Below are 14,074 nucleotides of genomic sequence, written 5' to 3'. Positions count from 1 at the left end.
TTTTTTTATGCTAGCAGAATATGGTTGGTAAACAATAACCCAAGTTTTAAAACAACTAGGCAATAATACAAATATGTCAAATAGCTTTTAAAGAAAAACAGGTGTTTCTTATAGATCATGTGATTAAGTGGAGGCTGAGGCAAATAGTAGTGGGAACACAGAAAACTTGTAGGCTTCAAGCCAGTTCCATTAGAGGTTTCTAGTCACAAATACAAACCACATTTTCCCCATCCCCTGAGTTGTTGGTACACCCATCCCACATTGTCTGCAATTCCTGCTGAAGAGATGAGAGCTTAAATTAAAAATTATTAAAGTCAATGTTGTAGATGATTTCTTGACTTTATGTTAGCTTATGCAACTGAAGCGGAGAAGCCAGGGTGGAACAAGGATATTGAATTGGCAAGCAATTGAAATTGGACTATGCACATATATATGGTGTCTACAGATCTGTGTAGAAGCAACTGTACCATTCTAGATTGGATGATGTATATATAAATTAAAAGGAGTACTTGGAGCCATAATCTCATTGAATGGCAGAGCAGTCTTAGGTGAATTGTGAGAAAGACTCTGGGCTTAAAGGTCTACTTCTGCTCCTATGCCTTGTGATGGTGTGAGAATGGGAAAATGTGAAAGAGGTATTGCAAGCAATAGGAATGTAAAGAATAAAGCGGTGTCATTAAGGAATGATCCATTCAAAAACAGGAGAGAGAAGAAGGGCAGACACATTAGGTGAGACTATGCTGGAAGGGGGTGCAGAATAAGGTCACCTGTTGAAAGTAAGAAATTAGGCTAAGAAGTCTGACCATGATTCTATTAAGTGGGAGAGGACTGAGGACATAAACAGAAAAGGAAAGACTTTGTTTCGGGTCCTGTCTACCATGGCAGAAACAGTGAGAATTCCCAACTGAGGAAACAGGATTTTATTTCTGAATCATTGGTGTGGAATGGTAAATTAATTGGAGCTACTGGAACAGAGAAACTGAGGAATGGGAATAGAGTTGTTAAACAAGATGGAAGATGCTCTGGATACAGGTAGGAATTAGTGGGTTCTCATTGTTGCAAATTTCTGGAAGTAGAAAGTAATCCGGGAAAGGAAAATCAAAAATGGAGAGTGTATAGGTCAAGTAATTGAAAATCTGAAACAGTTAAATATTCTAAACTAGAATGAATGATAGCCATCAATGTAGGAGCTGTTAGGATAGGTAGTCAAATGGAGGAGATCAATTTTAAGCAGCATCTTAAAGTAGGAGACAAAGATTACGTTAGCTTGTATGAGGAGGCATAATTACAAATTGAGGGATGAAAGATTTAAGACTGTCAGAGGCAGATTCTTTAGTCAGAGTGGTAAGGGTGTGGAATGCCCTGCCTGCCAATGTAGTTAACTCAGCCACATTAGGGAGATTTAAACTACCTTAGATAAGCACATGGATGATGATAGGATAGTGTAGGGCATGAGCTTAGATTAGTTCACAAGTCGACGCAACATCTAGGGCCTGTTCTATGCTGTATTGTTCTATAATCTATAGTATAAGAGAAGAGGTCAGAGGGAAAATTGAGAAGACAGCAAGGATACATACACCATTCTTGCAGCATTATGGGTAAATGTAAATACTTATTTTCTGTAAATCTAATTTTTCCAGTTTTTGTATTTTTTATTTTTTTTTATTTTTTTTTTTTTTTCGGGCTCTAGTACCCTTCATTTTTTTTCTTTTGCTGTGTGATCAAAAACACTCCTGCTTATTTTTTTTTTCCTTTTTTCTCTTTTTTTTTAACCCCCACACTACCGCCTAAGTGCAGTAGTGCTTATTTTTTCCCCAGCACCCATGGTGTGTGTGTGTGCGCAGGTGTAAAACACAGTGAAGGACACAAAGTGCACCAATCTTTATTCAATTGCCACCACCAGGAAGATAGGAAAAACACCCGAGTAACCAGTGACAAGCAGTGTCCTTTTGAGAGAGCAATACTCCTCTCCTGCTTATATATTTTTTTTTCTTTTTTTTTTTTCTTTTTTTTTCTCCAGGGTGTTGGTGGACACCGCGTGCTCCTTCTCCAAGGACACCCGGGCATCTCCTGCTTATATTTTTTCTTTTTTTTTCTTTCTTTTCTCTTTTTTTTTCTTTGCCTAAGTGCGGTAGTGCTTATTTTTTAATCTCCTGTTTATATTATTTTCTCTAGTCTTATAATCTCTATAAATTTGACGTGAGAAGTGAAAAATTGAATTTATTATAGGATTTGCAGTTAAAAAAGCCATGATAATTGCTAATTTGTAATAGTTTGGCTCATATAACCTTTTTTAGACAGCTATCAGTCAACCATTCCAAAACTAAAACAAACTTTGGAAATCTGGCTTAAAACCAGAAAATTATGCAAGTACTCAGTAGGTCATACAGCTATAGAGAGAAAAAAATTTGCAGTTCAGATCAATGATATTTCATGACAGTGTTGTTTCACTTGACCTTATACACCTTTTACGTTTCATGGTGGACTATATATGTTCTCCTGAATTGGCTTTGCATGCCATTCAGTGGTATGGAACACCCAATAAATGCAACCTTTTGGCATCAACTTTGTCCTGAGAATAATTCTTTTATACAAACAAGGGAGGTGGGAATGGACCAATTTGAAGAGTGTAGATTGAGAGTTTATTGTAACTTCTGATGTTTTTAATATAACAAATTAGCACAATTAGTTATTTAACTAAATTATTCAAATGTGAAAAATGGCTTCAAAAATGGAATACAAGGGACGTTTGCAAACTAGTGGTGTAATATGTACCCAACCAATTATATAGTACAGACGAGTTTTTTTCCCTTGTTGATACATAAATGTTAATCAAAATAATTACCTACATTTTCCTTGCACCAAATTACCCATGTTTATTTACAATTTACCCATTTCCCTTCAGTTGTAGCACTTGCCTTTGAGTCAAGAGATTGGATATACGTTCTCGCTGCAGAACTTGACATAAAAAAATTAGAAACCTGACATTGCAGCACAGTACACAAGGAATCCTACATTATCAATTATGCTACATTTCAGATAAACAAGAAACGGAGACCCCATGTGTCTTTTCAGGGTAATTATAAAATATCCCACGGTGTTATTTTGAAGTAAAGCACACGTTATTCTGGTTAGTCGAGCAATTATTTATTAGATTACTTACAGTGTGGAAACAGGCCCTTCGGCCCAACAAGTCCACATCGCCCCACCGAAGCTCAACCCACACCATACCCCTACATTTACCCCTTACCTAACACTACGGGCAATTTAGCATGGCCAATTATCTCTTGTCATAACGTAAACATATTATTTAGTTATTATAATGTCTGTGGAAATCTGCTGTGTTTAAATGGCTGTCACAATATATCACTGCATGCTTTGAGATATCCTCTTGTGAAAGGTGCTATTTAAATGCACATTGTGTGTACGAAAAGTGTAAGGATAATAAGCTAAAGCTCACTCAGTGAGACTAGAAGGAAATAGCGACGCTTCTTATGAATGAATTAGACAGAGAGCGACGTCCAAAGATCACGATCACAAGTAAAAGATGAACTTGGTTAATTAGACACGGTACTGTTCACTGCTCTGGCCATCTGAGGGTTGACAAAAGCCACCAACAACCCCGTCCGTCACGTGTCATTCTCCCGCACTCCTCAGCAGCAAAATAAACCTCCGCTCTCCTCGGAGAGGTCAAAGGTCAGAAAGGACGAGAGTGGGGGGGGGGGGTGCGAATGAGCATGACAACAATAAAGGAAATTTTAAAAAAAACTCTCGTCGTAAACCTCACATTTTCCTCCATTCTCCACCCCGGCCGTTCTCCCAGCTGTAGTGAGGGATGATGGGTCTGCTGATGGAAGGCCGGCTGACTTGGTGAAGTGTGGGGGGAAGGGGTGATCAACCGCGTTGCCAGGGAGAGATGTGAATGCGCCGGCCGGTGGGTGCGCGCGCACACGCCGGCGTGCCCGGATCCTGTTTCCCCGCCCCTCTCTGCCCCTCCCCCTCCCCCCACCACTCTCGTCCGTTCGCCGTGTTGTTGGTGGCGGCCGAAGGTTTGTGATAGCAACGAGCGCCGCGGCGCTAACTGACTGAGGCCCGGACAGGCGATACGGCGGCTGCATCCGCTCTCCCTGTCCCATACGACGTTCTTCTTGTTCCTCGGCGGGGGTGGGGAAAGGGGGTTTCACTGGTGTTGTGGATGCCGGGCCGGACCTTCTTCTGTTCAGGGGTTTGAAGTGACTGGAAGCGGTATCTCTTTCCCACCCCCTGCCCTCCCCCATCACCATCATCGCCCACCATCATGTCCATGAAGCAGTCCAACAGCCGAAAGCCCGGCGGCGGCGGCATCGGCACTGGTGGAGCAGCAACTGGAGCTGGTGGTGGAGGGAGACAGTCCGGCGGCAGGTAATAAACGGTCTCTCTCTCTGTCTGTCCTTCTCTCCTCTCTCTCTCTATTGGTCCAACTTTAGCCCGAGGCCCTGGAGGCGGCCTTCTGTCACTGATGGGCCCGCCTTTACCCTTCAATATGCCGGGCCCCGGCGTTACCGAGAAACGCAACGAACAGCGTCCGGGCCTTGCGCTCGGGCCCCGTTTTCCAGCGGGTTAATACCGAAATGGGGGATGCGGCCTACGCGTCCGAAGCCATAGACGGGCGGCTTTCAAAATACCACCATTAAAGGGATATAGATTAACAAATGTCGAAAGAGGATACATTTCTGTAGGGAAATCCGTTAGGTGGTATTCATCAGTATTCAAAGTACCTTTAAATTTTTTTTCTCATAAAAAAAACTTTTTCAAGGTTTAAATCGTTGTCACCAAATATGTTAGGCGTGAACATTGAAATGCTGAACAATTAATATATTACTCTTAAACCAAGATCGCATTGGGAATTTCAAAGCTACTTGTAACTCGTCAATAATGAAAGAGTTATGATGTGACATTCAAATCAGAACGATTATATTCAAGAGAACAATGTGTTGTATGTTGCATACTGTACTGTTTTAGTGAGATTGACTGCTATGCGTGAGCTTTCTGTAAAAAAAATTGTGTGCAGCATTGTCACAATTTATTACAATGTGGACATTTTACAGGATATTGTAAAATTAAATCTAATTATCCTTTAATTAACAGTTAAAATTGAACAGAACATATACTTTAATGGCATTATGAAAAATAAGTTTGTGTATGCTTCAGCCCTTGTGTTGCAAGAGTTGATGACCTGGCATTTGAATCATGCTTACATTAGTTTTGGTTTCCTTTTTACTAAATGGCTTAACCCTTTCTGCATTAATAATACCAGTGTTTTGACTAGTAATTACATAGCAGTTTGAACTAAGTAAGTTAATACACTTGAAAATGTTAAGTGCTTAAAATTAATTGTGAAAGTTGCTGTAAGAAACAAAATACTTGCTACTGTTATATACCTTCCAATTCTGGAATGATGAGCTTTCCTGTTCACAACAGTGGCAGATATTTTGTTAGATTTATGTTTAAAAATACTGATCTGTTTGACATTTTTAAAACTTGTTTGGCATTGTAATGTTTTCATTGATCGCTTTTGTCCAAAGATGTGCACGTTAGGTGGATTGACCATGCTAAATTACCCATGGTGTCAAGGGATGTGCAGGCTAGATGAATTAGTCATGGGAAATGCAGGGTCACAGGGGAAAGGTAGAGGGGGTGGGTTTGGGTGGGATGCTCTTCAGAGGGTCAGTGTGGACTCTGAGTCAAATAACTTGTTTCCACACTGTAGGAATTTTATGACCATGTCAAGGTGAATGAGTTTAACTATACATGCCCAAACAAGTGGAAATGTTTTTCTTAAGCGTTTCATCAAAAATATTTGCTTCGGTGCTGTTAAAATAAACACATTCTAACTTTTCAAGATGTAATATACTGTAAATAGCTTTGCTTCAAAGAATTGTGTTGGAAGAGTTTTGTTCTGTTTTCACATATTTTTGAAATTTAAATCATGGGATCTGTAACCAAGGTGGAATTGATAATAACTTAAACTTGTGCAATAATTTTACCATCTGAAAGGAAAATGAGTAAGTGCCTGATTTGACACTAGTTCACCATTCATCTTCAACCTGCACATCTCCTTTGAGTTACTTGATCTTTCAGTATCCCTTTGGGCCACCTTAGATATCGTAGGTTTAAAAGCTAAGCTCATAATCCCCATATTGAGCCTTTTGGAGCTGTTCAAATTAGAACTACTGTCAACATAAATCATAAGCATTTGGTAAATCAGTGCTTATGCACTTTTCTGTTTAGAAATTTATATTTAGCCAGGAGAAAGTGGATGAGATAGAAAACCAATTTATTTTGTGTTTTTCACAATGTCAGAGTGCCTAAAACACTTCAAAGCTAATGAAGTGCACTTTTTAAATATGTCACTAATGTAAGAAAATATGGCAACCAGTTTGTAGGTAGCCAAAGAATCTAGGAGTTAAATTATCAATTAATCAGTCTTGATGCTTGACCATATATTGGGCGGGACATTGGGAGAACTTCGTATCATTTTGTATGGAGAACAGCTGGTTTCAGTTTAATTTATCTAAAGAATTCCAACTTCAATAATTCACGCTACTATATATAAGTCAACTTTCTATGCGGCCAAATGTCTGGAGTATGTCTTGAATTTGATATTTCCTGGCTGAGAAGTGTGCAAGTTACCATTGAATAAAGACTATCAAAATTATTTTTCCAATTTGGTTTCTCTTTCACACTGTAACCAGGTGAAAAGTAGTATCTTGCTAACTTCCAGGACAGATCTCTTTCTCTTGCATCCTCAAAATCTTTTCTCAGATTATCATAGCTCCATTACATTCCAACTGCTCATTAGAGATTGGAAATGACTGTGAAAGATCATTTTCATGTTGTTCCTTTCAGTCAGGGCAAGAAAATGTTTTAAATCCTGCTTGTTTGATTTGCAACAATGTATGATAATCTCCTTTTGGTATACTGTCCTTATGCATTTTTGTTTGGCTTAGGTGCGGCTGTTGGTTCACTCCAATTTCATAGAATTCCTGATCCAAGCATAACAATTATCCATTTATACACAATTTGATAATAAACAATAGCATGGTCTACTTTATGAATTTCTGCTACAGTTGGGGGGCATTTTTCTGAGCGGTACATAGATTAGGAATTTACGGCCAAATTTATGCTAGATGGCTTGGTCTTTCTGGCTGGCAAGTGCCAGCAGTGCTTGTGTCAAATCTGTTGTGTATTCATTGGTCATTGACTATTTCACTCAACAATTTAGAGTACAGTGAATGTTCCTGTGTTGTAGGGCTGCTCCTCAGATTATCTACCTTCAGCAGTAATTTGGAAATTGTACACTTTTATTTTATACCTCCCTTTTCAAATTTTCTAACTTTGAAACAATTCTTTATGAATCATTTGCATGGATTGCCTGGATCTCTCACTATCTGCAAAATCTGCAATCTTCTGATTAGAAGTATTTACTTAATTTTCTATACCATAAAACACTCAGCATTTAAATGGTTGTGAAGAAATTTGGGAAGTCCTGAGAGCTCTTCTTGGCTTTACTAGCAAAATTGTTAAAAGACATGGTTTTTACATTTAAAGTTCATCATAATTACACTGAGAAGGAGAAGCAGTGCTGACAGTGATTATACATGCAAGTTATGTATGGAGCTGGGCCTGGATGAATTTTGGTGATAAGATGGTTTGGGGAGATAGAAATGTACAGAAGATTCCTTGATCCTTTGTATTCCTCTTGAATTTTAATTCAGATTCTTCCTCAGGTTGTCCAGTGGCTAGTAATGTTATAGTGGACCCTAAAATCTACTTTGTTACTACATCTTTGACAAGTGTCTTCCAGTATATTTGTAGTTCAAGGTGAATTTGTTGCCTACTTGTATCACACTTCATTATCAATACTGGGATCAGCAATATAGTTAGGATCCTGAAGAATTGGTCAGGAGATAAATGTAGAGCTTGGGGTAGTTATTCACCTGGTAACTCTAAGAATCATAGCCTAGTTAAACTAACTGTATGAGATTAATCCAAAAGATGTGGACTTAAATTTGATGACTTTTCTCCAACATCTAGATCTTTCATAGCACTTTTCTCGTTCCTCCCATCCCTTGGTATTTCATTATATTCCTGAAGCCATTCTACCCTTCAGTAGAATTCTGAAGTAATAAATATGAATAATTCATTATAGAATGGTAGGTGGATACCACTGGGTGAGAAGATCATCAGTTAGCTTTTAGATAGGAGTCCAGAAGTGAGACCATTCATTATCAGCACTGGTCACAAGATCTGAGCACTTACTGATAAAGTTTAGTTGCACTCTAGAAAGTAATGAGGTAAGATGCTAGTCAGTAGAATTTTCCTATTTTGCCCGTCCTGTAGTTTCTTGAATAGAGAATTCTTTCCAACTACAGCATTGGTCACTGACCTACCTAAATTTTTAGTTACTGGTTTTAAAAAAAATAATTTTATTGAAGCTAGTATGAATAAATGATAAAAAAAGAAACAATTTTTAATAAGCATAGATTGTTTTGTAAATTCTATAAAATACATGCAGTTGAAAAATGTGGTGCTGGAAAAACACAGGCCAGGCAGCATCCGAGGAGCAGGAGAATCGACATTTCGGGCATAAGCCCTTCAGGATTCCTGAAGAAGGGCTTATGCCCGAAATGTTGATTGTCCTGCTCCTCGAATGCTGCCTGGCCTGCTGTATGTTTCCAGCACCACATTTTTCTACTCTGGTACTCCAGCATCTGCAGTCCTCACTTTCTCCTATAAAATACATGCAGCAAGCTGATGTGTTGATAGTAAAGTGTGTGGAAAGGGGACTGACACCAGGGCTTGTGGAGTTAAAACCACTAAAGTAACTTATCTATTTACTAAAAATTAACTTGTCATTTCCACAAGTGTAGCTAGTAAATTTAACACTCTAGCTGTAGATATTGACATGTTTTTCCCTGTTTTCTGCTTCAGTCCAATCCCCAAAATTGTGAGAAATTATTTGAATTTGTATTAATTTGGAAACAAATTAATTCCCTTTTCACTTCTAAAGTTTTTTGATTTTTCTGGGAAGTTTTATTCCATAAACTGAGCTCAGATTTTAACCAGTATTTAAACAACCTGCGTTCTTTGATAATTCAAATCTGATTACTTGTGTGATATCAGTACAAAAAAATCTGGCTGGAATCTTCAGTTTGCCAAAAAAAACTCAATTTATTGCAGAATGTTGAAAGTAAATCTGCTGTCCACCTGAATCTAAGACAACCTAGCAGCTGTTCAAGATGGTGCCATTAAGGCAGTATGAGCTTTTTTTCATTAGTGGGATTTAAGGAAAAGTGTGGACTGGAATTTCTTTGCTGGATTGTGCTTTTATTCAGTGGAAGTCACCTGAAATCAGCTAACCAGTGCAAAAGATTGAGGAATTTTAAAAGGAAAGTATGTCCAGCATAAGTATTATTTAAAAAAAAAATTGAATTGAGAGCTCAACAATATCAAATGGAATGAATAATTGGGATGGGTTTCTGCTAATTATGCCATTCATGGATATTTGAGGCTCTTAAAATGTAACCTTTATCAACAGACACAATTAAATTTACAACTATATACCAATGCAGCTAGATTTAAATGATTTGGAATAGATTTTATCAGTTGTTTTCAGTACAATCAGGTCACTTGCATATTGAATTAAAATGCTTTTCTGTGAATAACCCATTTTCAGTTATATCAATAAAACTATGCCAGGATACTCTTTTTAATATGTCAATATTTGAATTTTTTAAAAAAAAGGTCCATTCTAAAATGCTGCCAAATTTCACTAATCTCTCAGAAGATGTAATGTTCAGTGTTGTACAAATAAATGATTAGAAACTTGAACATAAAAAAACACTTCTAAAGTTTGTGTAATTCCGAGCACATTGAATGCCAAAGTGCAAACTCCATTAAAAATTGCTTTTGAATTTTATGTATGTTAGGAATAAGTCATTTGTTTTAAATTATGTTGATTCGGGTGAGGTGCTGAAAGACTGAAGGTGGCATTGAAACAATGGACTGGTGAGCCTGATGTCAGTGGTAGGCAAGTTGTTGGACAGGATTTGTGTGTATTTGGAAAGGCAAGGACTGATTAGAGATAGTCAACATGACTTGATACATGGGAAATTAACGAGGTAAAAACAATGACTGCAGATGATGGAAACCAGATTCTGGATTAGTGGTGCTGGAAGAGCACAGCAGTTCAGGCAGCATCCAAGGAGCTTCGAAATCGACGTTTCGGGCAAAAGCCCTTCATCTTGAATAAAGGCAGTGACCCTGAAGCGTGGAGACTCTGCCTTGATCTTGGCCAAAAGGCCGAGTCGCCACGCTTCAGGCTCACTGCCTTTATTCCTGATGAAGGGCTTTTGCCTGAAACGTTGATTTCGAAGCTCCTTGGATGCTGCCTGAACTGCTGTGCTCTTCCAGCACCACTAATCCAGAACATGGGAAATCAAGTCTAACTTTAGTTTTTTTGAAGAGGTGACAAAGAAGATTGATGGAGGCAGGGCGGTAGACATCTATATGGACTTCAAGTGTTAGACAAGATTCTGCATGGTAGACCGGTTAAAAGGTTAGATCACACAATCCCAGGTTGCTAGCCAATTGGATACCAAATTGGCTTGAAGGTCGAAGACAGAGGGTGGTGGCAGAGGGTTGCGTTTTGTACTGGAGGCCTGTGACATGTGGTATGCTGCAAAGATTGGTAGTGGGTCCACTGCTTTTCATCATAGAAATGATTTGGATGTTAACGTGGGAGGTATTATTACTAAGTTTACAGATGACACCAAAATTGATGTAGTGGACAGTGAAGAAGGTTATCTGTGTACAATGGGACCTTGATCAGATGGGCCAGTGGACAGAGGAGTGACAGAGTTGGTTTAATTTAGATAAATGTGAGGTGTTGATTTTGGTAAGGCAAGCCAAGGCAAAACATATGCAGTTAATTGTAGGGCTCTGGGGGTTGTTGCCAGACCAAACGTCCTTGGAGTGCAGGTGCATAGTTTGTTGAACGTGAAGTTGCAGGTGGATAGAGTGCTGAAGATATTTGGCAAACCTGCTTTCATAAGTCAGTGCATTGAATACAAGAATTGGGAGGTTATGTTGCAGCTGCACAGGACATTGGTGAAGGCAATCGCATTTAGAATACTGCATTCAAACCCCTCCCTGCCCACACGCGCGCACACCTCACTTAAAGGAGGTTGCTGGAATTGGAAGGACTGAACAGGCTGAATAGGGTGGTGCGTTTCTCCCCTCTTCTTCTCCCCCTAGCGTTAGAGGCTAAGCGGTGACCTTTTATATAGGTTTATAAAATCCTCAGGGGTCATGGCTAGAGTGAATAACCTATGTTTCTCAGTGTAGGGGAGTCCAAAACTAGAGGGCATAGGTTTAAGGTGAGAGGGAAAAGATTTGAGACTTGAGCAGCTTTTTCAGGCAGAGGGTGGTGTGTGTGTGGAGGCGATAGTGGAAGTGGGTGCAGTTACACCATTTCAAAGACATCTAGATGGGTACGTGAATTGGAAGAGTTTAGAGAGCTTTGGGACAAATGCTGATAATTGGGGCTAGTTTAGGACATCTGACCAGCATGGATGAGTTGGTCCACAGAGGGTCTGTTTCTGTGCTGTATAACTGTGGTTCCAAATTTCCAAATATTTTCAAATTATTTCAACATTTTCATAATGCAGTACTTTGAGTTTACTTTATGGGTGTCAGATTCTTATAACTTTGAGCATTTATCTGCAGTATTGTACATTGTAGTGGCTTCCCACCTTTTCTTTGGGAGCATGCTGACTGTGTTGACACATCTGGGGAGCTCTCACATATATTAAACTCTTGGGACTTGCTATCCTAACTTGGAAAAGAAAATGTCTCATACCTAAAGGATAATGTTGTATGCTTTTCTGAATTAGTAATTAAAATACACAGCAAGAAAAATAATAAGTGCAATAGTAATTTAATAAACTAACATTGAATCATGGAAATTCAGGTACCTTTCAATTATAATACCCACTTGCATGATATATTTTAATTAGTGGTTTACGAATTGCCAGCAGGGTTACAATTGTCCAGTCTCCTATGAATTGTCAAGTAAGCTGCTTGTCTTTCTGCATATAAGAGTTTGTGCTGTGTGTCTGGTTGTCTTGCTTTCTTGGCTACTTGAATTGTATAGCTTTGGATTTGACTTTTTTTCTTCTCATCAGAATTACTTTTGAGGATGTTAATGTATATATTAAGTTAATTTTGTTCTTTGCTTTATAAGATTGTGCAGAGACAATTTCTTTAAAGAAGACTGGCCTGTTGATTAAGCAGAGTTTAAGAACATATGACAGATGTTCTACTTGAGTTTTCCCTGTGCCATCCTGATGTAATTGAGCATTGTGTACCATTGCCACCACCTATGAATGAACATGTCGCCTGAGATATGGTGGAAAAAATCTAGGCCAATTCAGGGAGGATAGAAACCTCACGTGCTTCTAAGACTATCAAAATGCACTCGCAGGATGCCTGGGACTGTGAAATATCCTGTGCAGTGCTCCATTGAGTAAACTCCAGATAGCTGGTGTTTTCTTTAACTACCTTTCCAAACATCTGCAGCAAATCTGTAACAACTGTATGATCTTCGCAAACTGTTGCAGAGGTGGTTAATCCTTTGCAATAAGGAATTTAACTTGATTTAATGCTTTTGTAATTGCATGCAATTTGTTCAAATGTTCTTAATTCATCTAATTTCAACAATTATTTTACATTAAAAAAGGTATACTAATTAATATTAAAGATCAAAATCAAATGTTAATTCCTAAATTAAAAAGATCAAACTTTCTAATCCTACCATGGTGACAAAGACCTCCCTGTAGGTGTCTGTATAGTAGCATTTCTCTGAACCTTTGTTGTGCCTGTCATTTTAGTGAGATTGTTAACCAAAACTGAACATAGGAATATAAATTATGCCTGACAAAAATAAGACATGGAAACATGCGTTAAGCTGTACTGTAGAATTTTCTTTTTAATTAGCTTTTTATCCTCCCTTTTTAAGGTAGAATAGACATTAGTATTTAACAGGCAGATATAGAGTCAGTCAGATGTACAGCATGTAAACAGACCCTTTGGTCCAACCCGTCCATGCCAACCACATATCCCAATTCAATCTCGTCCCACCTGTCAGCACCCAGCCCATATCCCTCCAAATCCTTCCTATTCATATACCCATCCAAATGCCTCTTAAACGTTACAATTGTACCTGCCTCCGCCACTTCCTCTGGAAGCTCATTCCATATATGTACCACACTCTGCATGAAAAAGTTGCCCCTTAGGTCTTTTTTATACATTTCCGCTTTCACCCTAAACCTATGGCCTCTAGTTCTGGACTCCCCGACCCCAGGGAAAAGACTTTGCCTATTTACCCTATCCATGCCCTTCATAATTTTGTAAACCTCTATAAGGTCACCCCTTAGCCTCTGACGTTCCAGGGAAAACAGCCCCAGCCTGTTCAGCCTCTCAAATCCTCCAACCCTGGCAACATCCTTGTAAATCATTTCTGAGCCCAGGTTTTGTATTTTTCATTTTTGGAGCAATAAACTGAAATGGAAGCTGAGTTTATTTTAATGTTAGCAAATTCAATTATACACATTATTGAAGCAATAATTAACAGAATCAAAGTTACTATAATCTGCTGCCAGACACTCGACAGCAGTGTAGTGTCGTTAACTTGTTCTGATTTACTATTTTTGTGCAATCTGTCATTCATACTCTTTATGACTTTTCTTGCGTGCATACTTTTGCATCAGCTAGAGTTCATGACATAACCTGAGTTCTATCCCGCTTCAACCAGCTGTTATTTAATGCAGTGCTATGTTCTTGTTTGCCTGTTCTTGCTTTAATTAACAGTGTGCAGTTATGTAAGTTACCAGTTAATTGAGTTCAGATTATTTAATAGTTGAGATCCAGACCATATAGCAGTAACTTAATTGATCATTTAAGAATAGAATGACATTAATGATTTCTGCTTCTGCAGTCTCCAATTTGAGGAAAAAGACTGCGTTCTGATGCA

At 38.6% G+C, this 14,074-nt stretch overlaps 1 protein-coding gene across 6 annotated transcripts in view; it reads left to right on the top strand.

Annotated features, from left to right (window-relative positions):
* The first annotated feature begins 4,011 nt into the window (after positions 1-4,011).
* The window catches only part of atxn2 (ataxin 2), a 102,614-nt gene continuing 92,551 nt past the window's right edge, over positions 4,012-14,074 (top strand). For all 6 annotated transcript variants that reach the window (XM_072587553.1, XM_072587554.1, XM_072587550.1 and 3 more), the window contains exon 1: positions 4,012-4,401. In XM_072587553.1, the coding sequence (XP_072443654.1) occupies positions 4,298-4,401 (104 nt within the window). In that variant the 5' untranslated portion in view covers positions 4,012-4,297. The remainder of the gene's footprint in view (positions 4,402-14,074) is intronic.

This window comes from Chiloscyllium punctatum, chromosome 17, assembly GCF_047496795.1.
Source record: "Chiloscyllium punctatum isolate Juve2018m chromosome 17, sChiPun1.3, whole genome shotgun sequence".
NCBI classification, from domain to species: domain Eukaryota; kingdom Metazoa; phylum Chordata; class Chondrichthyes; order Orectolobiformes; family Hemiscylliidae; genus Chiloscyllium; species Chiloscyllium punctatum.
This window is presented reverse-complemented; position numbering and strand designations above follow the sequence as displayed.